Here is a 12,830-nt window from a genome sequence, read left to right on the forward strand (position 1 = left end):
TTCAATTGCACTTTTTACTGCCGTACTTTTTCAGGAAAAAGTAATAATGGTCATTTTTTCGACCAATCAGAATGCTTCAATTCTTATAATCACCTCTGAAATTATACTAATATTTATTAGTGAACACAACTGCAGTCAAGGTGGCTTGTAATACAGTCAACTCTCTGTAAGACGGACACCTTCGGGACTGGCCGCAGCTGTCTGTCTTAGAGAGGTGTCCGCTCTCTAGAGAGTAGAGGTAACATGTCACCAGTAATTCTGAGATAATAAAGTTAAACCTTTGCACAATGCAACAAACCTTTGCTAACTGCAACAAGACTTAAATAATAAAAGGACCGTATTTGCTTTTTAAAGCAAAAATTGAAAGCTTCTACAAACTGTAATACTGTAAGTAGAGAACGACCTCTTTAGTGTCCATATACGTAAGCAAAGAAGTAATCCGCTAAAGCGTCATTGTTTGTGGTTAGTAAGCTTGGTATACACGTATCTTAGAGCACTGAATGACTTTGCGAAGTTTGAAAGTATTTTCACTAATAAAACATGATATAAAAACACTCCTCAAGTGTCCGTTAATGATTTCAAAGTGTCCGTTGTCCGTCTTAGAGAGGTGTCCGTCTTATAGGGAGTTTGGTTACAGCAAAATGATGACTGAGAACGGCAGGGACCATCACCAAGTGTCCGTCTTATAGAGGTGTCCGTTAAGAGAGAGTTGAATGTAGTTTAAAGTTAGAATAAGATATGCCTGTATTTCGTGTTCTATCGCAGCTATAGTAATAACGTTTAGGAAAATATTTAAGTACAAACTTGTGCAAGTTTTACAAATGAACAGATTGAGGTCATTGTGAGGTCGTTGCCATGGTAACGTCATTTGAGGTCAAACATACCCTATTTTTGACCTTTTGAGGCTAATAATGGAAAAACTACTCGGTGAAAGTTCTTGGTATACACGTATCTTAGAGCACTGAATGACTTTGCGAAGTTTGAAAGTATTTTCACTAATAAAACATGATATAAAAACACTCCTCAAGTGTCCGTTAATGATTTCAAAGTGTCCGTTGTCCGTCTTAGAGAGATGTCCGTCTTATAGGGAGTTTGTTTACAGCAAAATGACTGAAAAACGGCAGGGACCATCACCAAGTGTCCGTCTTACGGAGGTGTCCGTCTTATAGAGGTGTCCGTTAAGAGAGAGTTGACTGTAGTTTAAAGTTAAAATAAGATATGCCTGTATTTCGTGTTCTATCGCAGCTATAGTAATAACGTTTAGGAAAATATTTTAGTACAAACTTGTGCAAGTTTTACAAATGAACAGATTGAGGTCATTGTGAGGTCGTTGCCATGGTAACGTCATTTGAGGTCAAACATACCCTATTTTTGACCTTTTGAGGCTAATAATGGAAAAACTACTCGGTGAAAGTTCTTGTTTTTTATATACTGTATTTGACAAAAGAAAAATTTTTGCCAATTTTTGAAAAAATCTGTAGGCAGGATTTGGAGCTTCATCATTTTTTTCATAAATTGAAAGTGGCTCTGAACCCCACCTACAGAATTTTTTTAAAAATTGTTAGATTGTTTGTTTTGTCCATTAGACAAAAATTTATGAAAAACAAAAACTTTCAGCGGCTAGTTTTTAAGATTTTAGCATCAAAAAGTCAAATATAAGGTATAATTGACCACTTTGGACGTTGCTATTGCAATGATTTTTGACGTCACCTTTACAAAGTTGTACTTAACGTTTAACCTGAACATTATTGGTGTAGCTGTAATATAATGCCAAAGATGGGAATATATAAAGCATTACAAGCCACCTTAACATTTTTTATACAGTAAAAATAAATAAATACTGAAATATTATGAAAATAAAATATAAGTCTTTTACGTTACGGAGGTTTTCTAAGCTACTTTTTGCTATAATATACTTTTTGTCCACTAGCCCTAGAAAATAATTTTTACACTTTACAATTTGCCTGGAAATTACTTACCATGTTTACAAAACTGTGAACGTGTAATTGGATCCTAACGTGATAAAAATGATAATAGTATAAGAAAGTCAAATTTATGCAGACAACAAACAAGTCAGTGCAATTGGAATGCAACTAGCACCCTTGTGCTATGATGCGCTTCAATAACTCTATTCATTTACTCCATGACAAACTTCTTTATTTGCTCTATTACGCATTTTGCTGTTATAAGATTAAAATAAAAAATATATATTTCAAGTACTGAAAGGCTGCAAAAAGATTACTTCGCAAATTTTATCTTGACTTTGCAACAAAGTGGTGGACAGCGGGAAAACGTACATTAGCACTTATTCATTAAATGGATGAAACCGTTTGTATTCAGTTTGTTATCCGTTTAAATGCTTCATGAAAACCGTTTTTAGCCTTCGCCAAAGAGTTAAACGGTCATATCAATTCGTTTGAAAGCCCTATTAAATGACAAGCCATATCCGTTCGGCAAAATCAAGGAAGAAGCTGCGCAGTTATTATTTCAAGTGGTATTTCGGGCACTGAAATTAAGCAATTTGAAAACATTGTCTCCAGATACGTGATTCCACGTTCAGAGACTTGTTGTCACGCATGGATGCTACGACGAGGCGCAAATGTTTTCTTCACCGTGTGGTAGTGGAGCAGGGGTAGTGGAGCATCTTGAAACGCTATTAAAAATAGCATGCCCCTAATTTGACTGGAGTCCAGTCTATTTCCGGACATTTTGAACTGTCGTGGGAGACACGGACTGTATGGCGGCTATTTTGAGCTGATTTTGGAGTTTCAAAAGCGGCTAGTTGCTGAGGATGATGAGGAATGAGCAAGCAGCTTTTAGAAAAGCATTCCTTTATCATCCTTTCATTTGAAGTCTCAATTTGGGTGAAAGTTGTTTTTGTCAGCGAAATTCGAGCCAATTTCGACACATGTTGAACGCTAGAAGCAACAAATCTCTCCTACCTTGTCATATTGATATATACACGGTGAACTTGTTAAAGTAAAAAGACATAATCATGCTGTAACAAAAGCAAACGACACTATTTCATATTCCGACAACTTTATTTAGAGTTTTTGCTTTTATTTATCGCTTAAACGTTTTCCGTTTATTAAAAACCCATATAAACTCTTATATTTTAAAGGCCGCCACTTTATGCAAATTTCATGTTTGAGCTACCTGTGTGACAAGTAGCTGCAGTGCTTTGTCCTTTTAGATCTTCTGTCCATATAAGAACTCGGGTAATGTATTCAGGTTCTCAACATTCGGTCGCCATTAGTCCATGCGCAATGTTTAATACACATAGCCAAAGTCCATCTGATGAACGGCACGCCGACACCAAACTACAGTTGCTGTCAGAAAATTAGGCAAGGACTCTAAGAATATTATTCAATGAATAAAACTTGAAATAGGTTCATTGTGAGCCAGAAATTAGGCCACAAATCGCGGAAAATATGTAAACAATCAATAGCAGAACTTCTCTGTCATGCACACTAGCCCATATCGACGCATGCACACACAAAATGCCCTCCTGGCTCTCGGAAACTGCCACTGCAAAGACTGCAACGTTCCGTTTATAATTTCAGCAAAAGCAAAATATTGAAGCTGTAGTTGACAAATGAATTACTTAAAAGTTGCCAGAGGCTGTTCGATCCTCAAAAACTTACTCAAAACACCATAGGTTGCCGAGCACAATCGGAAAAGGGCCTACGTAGCAGAATTATTATAGCCCATCTCTAAAGCCAGAATGGCTGACTTGTTTGTTATTTTAATGGACTTACGTTGTGCATCATGAACCTGATCCTTAGTTTGGTTTCAGACCCAACTAACTACAGTTGAACCTCGATTTAACGAACCTCTATATAACGAAGTCCTCGGTATAACGAACGATATTCTTCAGCCCGGCAAAGTTACAGTAACATGTATGGAACAGAACCCCGAATATAACGAACACAATCTGGAAGCCCAAACATAAAATGTACCCCGACAAATAACAAATTTTAGTTAACATGCGACAAAAGATGAATATAGAACAGACCAACAAGGATGAAAGTACTTTAATCCTAACAGGAAAACAACGTCCAAGACATATGTCCATACCTATGCAGATATTAGACATTTAAGAACAAATGGTATTTTTGATAGTCGTTCAGCTGGATAGTGCAACGTTACAGCGTGAAAAACAATTATTAACTATACCTCGATACAACGAACATTTTGGTTGTTTTTCCGCAAATTAATTGTATCAATGTTTTCGATATAACCAACCCTTGAAATAACGAACAAATATCCCCAGTCCCTTGGCACTTGATTAAATTGAGGTTTCACTGACATGTTCTTTTCATGTTAACTGACTTCTGTTAACTAACTTCAAATAAAGTGGTCACTGTTTTGATTTGTATTTTCTTGAAGCTTAATGTTTCGAGTGTTGTCTGTATACTTAGTTATACAGTGTATCATGTTGGTAACACAATTTTTATAAGCAGTTGTTCAAGTTTCTACCTGCACCTTTTTTATTTTCCCTTATCGTTGTCTCTAGCATGTCACCTTAATGGAATTTCCACTGTAGTTTTACTTGCTAGGGAGTTCCAACTGAAATGTTGCAGTTGTATTATTTTATACAAGCTTGGCGGGCTTAAATGTTTAATTTTTTCCATGTTTATACTTAGTACATGGACATAGCAGACACCGTCAGTCCCACCTTCCAGCACCGGCGCATCCTAATTCTCACAAGTCTAACTCCTGAGAAGGAGCCAGTGTTGGCATCTGACTCAGATGAGGAATATGCATGCTGGAGAGATGCCTTGCGTCAAGCTATTCTGGATGTGACAGCGTGGAAAACTTCCTGCAGACAAGAGATGAACATAGTATACCCATCTCCTCAGAAACTTCCCCTTGTTGAGAACAAAACTTTATATGATTCAGTAGAGGTCGCGCTGTCATTTACTGCTGGTAAGTTGTAAAAGCAGTCTGTATTTAAAACGTTTATTTTATGACAAATGGGTCTCCCATTTTATAAGAATACCCTATGATCTCAAACGATGGCCAGTAGCATAACGATGGTCAGTTGTTACGCTGCAAAATGTAACAACTAACGCAAAACTTTACATTAATGCGAAATGTTACAACTGATGCAAAATGTAAAAATTTCTTTAACGCGAAATGTAATACAGGTTTCACTCAAAATGTAACAACCTCTTTGGGGTGAAATGTAACGTAAAATGTAACAAACTATCTACAGATTGCGTTTCAGCCCAACTTAAGGTGGCGCGTAATGGTTTTATATATTAACATCTTTAGCATTCTTTTACAGCTACACCAATAATGTTTGGGTTAAACTTTTAGTCCAACTTTGTAAAGGTTTTACCAATGAACAAATTTGTCACGTGACGTCAAAAATCGTTGCCATAGCAATGTCCAAAGTGGTTTGAGGCTAAAATCGTAAAAAATAGACGTTCATATATTTTTGTCTAATGGACAAAACAAACAATATAACAATTTTTTAAAAAATTCTGTAGGTGGGTTTCAGAGCCACCTTAAATTTATGAAAAAATAACGTAGGTCCGAATCCTGCCTACAGATTTTTTTTAAAAATTGGCAATGCTCCTTTTGTCGGTTAGATAAAAAATATATCAAAAACACGAACTTTCACCAAGTAGTTTTTGGGATGTTAGCCTCAAAAGGTCCAAAATAAGGTAAAAAAACTCGCATTAGTATAGCTGCGTAGAACACCAAAGACGGGTATATCTTATTTTGACTAAACTATTACGAGCACTTTAACCCATTATTCTTTGGTACTCTAAACCTCCATTTCACCGTTACCGATTTTTTCGGAGTATGGACTTAGAATTTAAAACTTACGTTATCGTTACACAGTGCTAAGACTCGTGACAAAAGTGCTTGCTAAATTTAGATCTTGAATTCAACTAAATAAACTGACGAAAAAGGAACTGTTTTGGGAGAACCCCGTCCCGACCTCACCCCCCACCCCTGATCCTTTCACGTTGCCCTATCAACGTTGGAGTCCTACTCTACGATATGTCCTAGCAATAATGCTAGAAGCTCGATATTGGTTGGTAGGGGTAAAACAAACATTTATCCTTTCCAACACTTTCTTGTGTTCTTACCAAGGATAGATGGAAGTTATGTGCATAGGTCGGTAAATGTGTGCACAGCGATAAGCGATTTATGTTTGCCATGATCAATGGTATAGTTGACAATTTTAAGACCAGAGTCGTTACATTATGCATCAAATGTTATTATGTTTGGCGTTGATGCTATGTTTTGTGTGGTTTCATTCTGCGGCGTAAAACTAATACGTTAGACTCTCATTCTAATATGGGTTTATACAAACTTCTCTTGCTATAGAGTCCGTTCGTTATCTTAGCAGCTGTGCTGCATCAAAATACTTTTCATAGAAAGAAAATCCATTCTTATTTTCTGTTCATCAGGAACAACTACTCACCTCGGAATTGAACCAGCGACATAGCCACATCCAACATTTGCGTCACAGCTTTAAAAAAAAAAAACATTATTCAATATATTGCCGAAGAAAAGCAGCAAATCTTGTTTGAATTAGACAAACCATTGCCAGTCAATGAAAGGGACTTATGGAAAAAAAAAATTATATTAATACCTTATTATAAGAAATTAACGCGAATTTCAAAAATTCGCGTTAATTTAAGTCTCGTTAGTTTTTGTAAACGTTAATTTCCGCTTTGTTAATTAATTGGAGCATTAATTTCCATGACCTTAAATTTCCATTATTTTGGCCCCAATTTCTCGATACAGTCCAGACGTTTTTGACTCCTAGGAAAATGCATTATTTCATCAGGGTAGAAATCTGCCAGTATCACTGAAACTATGACGAACGCTTGAGGCGGTCCGATTCCTGTTGTCTCAACAAGTTTTTTCTCTTTGTGTTCGTCGCGTTAATTTCCTTCATTTTAAAATGTTACCCCCTCTTTCTCGTTAATTTCCTTTATTGGGAAGTAATTTTCCCTTCAATTTGCGTTAATTTAAGTCACGTTAATAAGCAATTATTGGATGAGGCTAAGTATGATATGAAGAATTATGCAGATCGAGGAGGGTGTTATTCCTCCTAGCCTGCGAATACAGCCGCCTCTCATTCGCGTTCGCTCTTCGTTGCGGGACGCGAATGAGAGGCGGCTGTATTCGCAGGCTATATTCCTCCGAGATAACACCCTCTGAGATATGCATAATTCTTATTCTTCAATAGTTGTTTTATTATTCATTCAAAATATTTCTAAGAGCTCTAAAAACGCAAAATGAATTAAAATGGCTACTAACTTTGGCGTAGAATTTTCGCTAACAGCGGCCAATTCCTCCGGTATCGCTGTTTTTTTTTTATGTTTCTCTCCTGAAGATAAGCTTTAAAAATCAAGTTACTTCCCTTCGAAGCTTTCTTGATGTTTTTGCTATCTTTATCATCTAATATTTTGGACATTTTTTCGTCGCAATGTTGAAATTTAGCGACCATTTTCGCCTTCGGCTGAGCTCTGTACAAAGCCGTTGTTGCGTGGCGTCAATCGTCCAATAATTTTTCTATTATCGTCCAATAATTATTACGTCATTCGTCCAATAATAGAAGCGCCTTCCAAATTTGGTCGGTGCTAGCCGGTTAGTTGGAATTAGCTGGGGATTGAAAGCCAGTCAGAAACGAAGAAATATTTTGAATGAATAATAATTTCAATTAGCTTTATTAGCACAAGCGTTAATTTCCTATAATAAGTTTTTGTTTTTAGTTGTGAGGCTTCTTTTATGGTGATTTCGATCTTATTGGGTGTCTAAATGATTGTTACACCCCTGTTACACGTGTATTTTATTGCCCGACATAGCAAAATTTTCAGATCACAAAGCCAAGCAAGAAAGAGATGTCAGGAAAATGATTACTCATAAAAGAAAACGAGTGGTTGGGACTTGTTGTATTACACCAATATAACCGTGTTTCAATGCTTTTATGTCTTCTCATACTTGACAAGAAGTGAAATCCAAGAAATGCGATAATCCTGGTATAATAGATTATTATGTTTTCACTTAAAACCAACCAGAGTAAACCGAAAAACAGAGGAAATCTACAATAACAAAAAACCAGGGTGGGAGCAGGGTTGGTGCAGTGGTGATAGCGCTCGCCTCCCACCAATGCCGCCCAGGTTTCATTGCAGCCCGGTTGCATACGTTTCTTTTTAAAACTTATTACTCTTAGCGATTTTTACTTTTTATTACTTTTAATGCAAATTCAGCTAATTTTAACAAACTTTTTATTGATTTTATTATATATATATATATATATATATATATATATATATATATATATATATATATATATATATATAAAAGAATGAATTTCTGGAGTCGGACTAGTTCAAAAACATTTAATTGCTTCTCGGAGTTTCATGCCTCTTACGAAGCAATCATCAGGCAACTGACTACAATAACGGTTACATGAAAAGATATACAAATTTGAAAATATGGAACAATGCCTACTAGCGTGACATGTTAAGATGCTATTGGACGACAAAAGCGCAAAACGATTTGTACATCTATATTAAGTAAATGCGGTATTCAACAGGAATTTCTTAGAATGTCTGCATATCGATGTCAGTTCGTTTCTTTGATTAAGTGTCGACATTTCCGGTTTACAAATTATAAAATATTTCTCCCATAGGCAAAGATTACATTTTTTGTTTACGTTTGAATACGATCTAGCTTGCTTGACTTTTCTCCATTTAATTTGGTAATTGATTTTCTGTTCCTTTAGACTCCATACGTACTTGCTGAGTTCGGTTACGTTTTTGTACCGTTCGTTCCTGAAAGAGCATGTGTGGTTTCTGTAACGTTCTTTGAATGTTGTGTCACACAGTCCGATGTATGTTTCTTTTGTCTGCGGGGTGACGACCTCTGCTTGGTAGACGATGCTCCGAACATTGCAATTACCTTCAAGGGGGCAAGAGTTCTTCTTTCGGCAATTGCAGTTGTTATCGATTTCTTCTGATTGATTTGTTGTTTTTCTGATTTGAGCTTTGTTGTGGCTGGAGATAATGGTTTTTACGTTGCTCATACAGCTGTAGCTTAGCTTAAGAGTGTTTCGGTTAAATATTTTGTGAAGCGGATTAGATTTAGGAAAGTGTTGATCAATTAGTTGGAGGAAGCATTTGCCGACTTTCGTTTCAACATTTTTGCTATATGGCGGGTTGAACCACGTGATGTTTCTCTTACGGTTTCTGCTCTTTTGTGAAGCATTAAGAATTGGCGCTTTGTATGAAAGATTGTACTTGTAACCACTTTTATCAAGTGCGTCTTGGTACACACCTTTGGCGTTGTCAAAGCATTCCTTGTCGGATGAAATTTCTGAAAGGCGCTTGTTGATGGATTCGGGGATGTTTCTAAGAATGGAAGGTGGGTGGTTAGATTGCTTGTGTACGTACAACGGTATGTTTCCTTCTTTTGTGTATGGAGAGTGCTTTCCGCTTTTTAGGTCTAGGGTGACGTCTAAAAAGTTGACTTTACTTAGATTGGCCTCTACTGTGATTTTTAGGTCGTTATCACGAAATATTTTGCAAATATCTTTCTTGATTCTTTCGATTTCCTGTGGCGATTTATTAAACGCTGACAAACCGTCATCGCGGTAAAGACCGATGTTTTTTCCGTACTTTTCGGTGAGGCATGAAAGAATGTAACAGCCAACCAGCTCACATGTTTCTGCGCCATCAAACGACCCCATGGTGACATCGAATCGGTCGTTGGAGGTCTTCTTTTCCCATGTAGCGTTTTCACTGAACAGGAGTGACCTTTTAGCATGGATGATTATGTCACGCTCATGTGCGCTGATGGGCCGGTAAGTATTAGCGAAATCTAGGGCTTTGCAAAGTAGCTTCTCTGTGATCGACGGGTAAAAATCACACACGTCAAAACATATGAAAGATAGCGATTCTTTGTGCTGCAAGTCGTTGAACCATTTTAGGACGCTGGATGTGTTTTTCCATTGGTTGATCTTCGTTTTATTAATGATGGAGGTGTTGATGTTGTCAAGGATGTGCTTGCTTATCACGCCTATTTCAGATTTGGAGGGGTTAATTAATCGGCAGGTCGGGTGATTGTGGAATGCAGGCTTGTGATCTTTTAAAGTGATAAATGCTTCTTTTTCGGCTAGTTTTTCAATGCGGTCGTCAAGTTGGAGATGTTCAGCTATTCTTGCAGATTGTGCATTCAACTTTTCTACAACTTTGCCACTTGATTTCTTGTAGGTTTTTGTTACATTTTCCTTGATTAACTTGTTGTAAGCGGTTGTATTCATTTCATAATAATTTGTGGTTTTGTCAGCGGGGATCAGAAGGCTGTTCGGTTTCTTGATTTTGTTGTTGATGTCGGCATCTAGTTTTCGTTGGAAGTTGGATTTCGTGTTGGCTTTGAATTTAATGTTTCGGATGAGGTCTAACATGCCTTCTTCAAAGGGTATCAGCTCGTTAACTTTAGGCGGAGAGTTTTTCGATTTAAATCCATATGTTTCTTTCGTAGATGTTTCTTGCTGATTGAGAAAGTAAAAGGCTTTCCATCGCATTCGCCGTAATACCGTAATACTGATACCCTTTGAAGAAGGCATGTTAGACCTCATCCGAAACATTAAATTCAAAGCCAACACGAAATCCAACTTCCAACGAAAACTAGATGCCGACATCAACAACAAAATCAAGAAACCGAACAGCCTTCTGATCCCCGCTGACAAAACCACAAATTATTATGAAATGAATACAACCGCTTACAACAAGTTAATCAAGGAAAATGTAACAAAAACCTACAAGAAATCAAGTGGCAAAGTTGTAGAAAAGTTGAATGCACAATCTGCAAGAATAGCTGAACATCTCCAACTTGACGACCGCATTGAAAAACTAGCCGAAAAAGAAGCATTTATCACTTTAAAAGATCACAAGCCTGCATTCCACAATCACCCGACCTGCCGATTAATTAACCCCTCCAAATCTGAAATAGGCGTGATAAGCAAGCACATCCTTGACAACATCAACACCTCCATCATTAATAAAACGAAGATCAACCAATGGAAAAACACATCCAGCGTCCTAAAATGGTTCAACGACTTGCAGCACAAAGAATCGCTATCTTTCATATGTTTTGACGTGTGTGATTTTTACCCGTCGATCACAGAGAAGCTACTTTGCAAAGCCCTAGATTTCGCTAATACTTACCGGCCCATCAGCGCACATGAGCGTGACATAATCATCCATGCTAAAAGGTCACTCCTGTTCAGTGAAAACGCTACATGGGAAAAGAAGACCTCCAACGACCGATTCGATGTCACCATGGGGTCGTTTGATGGCGCAGAAACATGTGAGCTGGTTGGCTGTTACATTCTTTCACGCCTCACCGAAAAGTACGGAAAAAACATCGGTCTTTACCGCGATGACGGTTTGTCAGCGTTTAATAAATCGCCACAGGAAATCGAAAGAATCAAGAAAGATATTTGCAAAATATTTCGTGATAACGACCTAAAAATCACAGTAGAGGCCAATCTAAGTAAAGTCAACTTTTTAGACGTCACCCTAGACCTAAAAAGCGGAAAGCACTCTCCATACACAAAAGAAGGAAACATACCGTTGTACGTACACAAGCAATCTAACCACCCACCTTCCATTCTTAGAAACATCCCCGAATCCATCAACAAGCGCCTTTCAGAAATTTCATCCGACAAGGAATGCTTTGACAACGCCAAAGGTGTGTACCAAGACGCACTTGATAAAAGTGGTTACAAGTACAATCTTTCATACAAAGCGCCAATTCTTAATGCTTCACAAAAGAGCAGAAACCGTAAGAGAAACATCACGTGGTTCAACCCGCCATATAGCAAAAATGTTGAAACGAAAGTCGGCAAATGCTTCCTCCAACTAATTGATCAACACTTTCCTAAATCTAATCCGCTTCACAAAATATTTAACCGAAACACTCTTAAGCTAAGCTACAGCTGTATGAGCAACGTAAAAACCATTATCTCCAGCCACAACAAAGCTCAAATCAGAAAAACAACAAATCAATCAGAAGAAATCGATAACAACTGCAATTGCCGAAAGAAGAACTCTTGCCCCCTTGAAGGTAATTGCAATGTTCGGAGCATCGTCTACCAAGCAGAGGTCGTCACCCCGCAGACAAAAGAAACATACATCGGACTGTGTGACACAACATTCAAAGAACGTTACAGAAACCACACATGCTCTTTCAGGAACGAACGGTACAAAAACGTAACCGAACTCAGCAAGTACGTATGGAGTCTAAAGGAACAGAAAATCAATTACCAAATTAAATGGAGAAAAGTCAAGCAAGCTAGATCGTATTCAAACGTAAACAAAAAATGTAATCTTTGCCTATGGGAGAAATATTTTATAATTTGTAAACCGGAAATGTCGACACTTAATCAAAGAAACGAACTGACATCGATATGCAGACATTCTAAGAAATTCCTGTTGAATACCGCATTTACTTAATATAGATGTACAAATCGTTTTGCGCTTTTGTCGTCCAATAGCATCTTAACATGTCACGCTAGTAGGCATTGTTCCATATTTTCAAATTTGTATATCTTTTCATGTAACCGTTATTGTAGTCAGTTGCCTGATGATTGCTTCGTAAGAGGCATGAAACTCCGAGTAGCAATTAAATGTTTTTGAACTAGTCCGACTCCAGAAATTCATTCTTTATTCACAGCTCTGGTTTTACCATTGAGCACTTTAATAGCAGATGAAGTCTTCAGTTTATCCACTGGTAGTTATATATATATATATATATATATATATATTAGTGATTGAGAACTGATGTAGAGTGAA

General features: G+C 37.3%; 1 protein-coding gene across 2 annotated transcripts in view; it reads left to right on the forward strand.

Annotated features, from left to right (window-relative positions):
• LOC144639024 (rhotekin-like) overlaps positions 1–12,830 on the forward strand; it is a 93,589-nt gene that overhangs the window by 56,140 nt on the left and 24,619 nt on the right. For both annotated transcript variants that reach the window (XM_078498292.1, XM_078498297.1), the window contains exon 9: positions 4,647–4,929. In XM_078498292.1, coding sequence (XP_078354418.1) covers positions 4,647–4,929 — 283 coding nt within the window. The remainder of the gene's footprint in view (positions 1–4,646; positions 4,930–12,830) is intronic.

This window comes from Oculina patagonica, chromosome 2 (genome assembly GCF_052425735.1).
Source record: "Oculina patagonica isolate OP01 chromosome 2, crgOcupat, whole genome shotgun sequence".
Taxonomy (NCBI): domain Eukaryota; kingdom Metazoa; phylum Cnidaria; class Anthozoa; order Scleractinia; family Oculinidae; genus Oculina; species Oculina patagonica.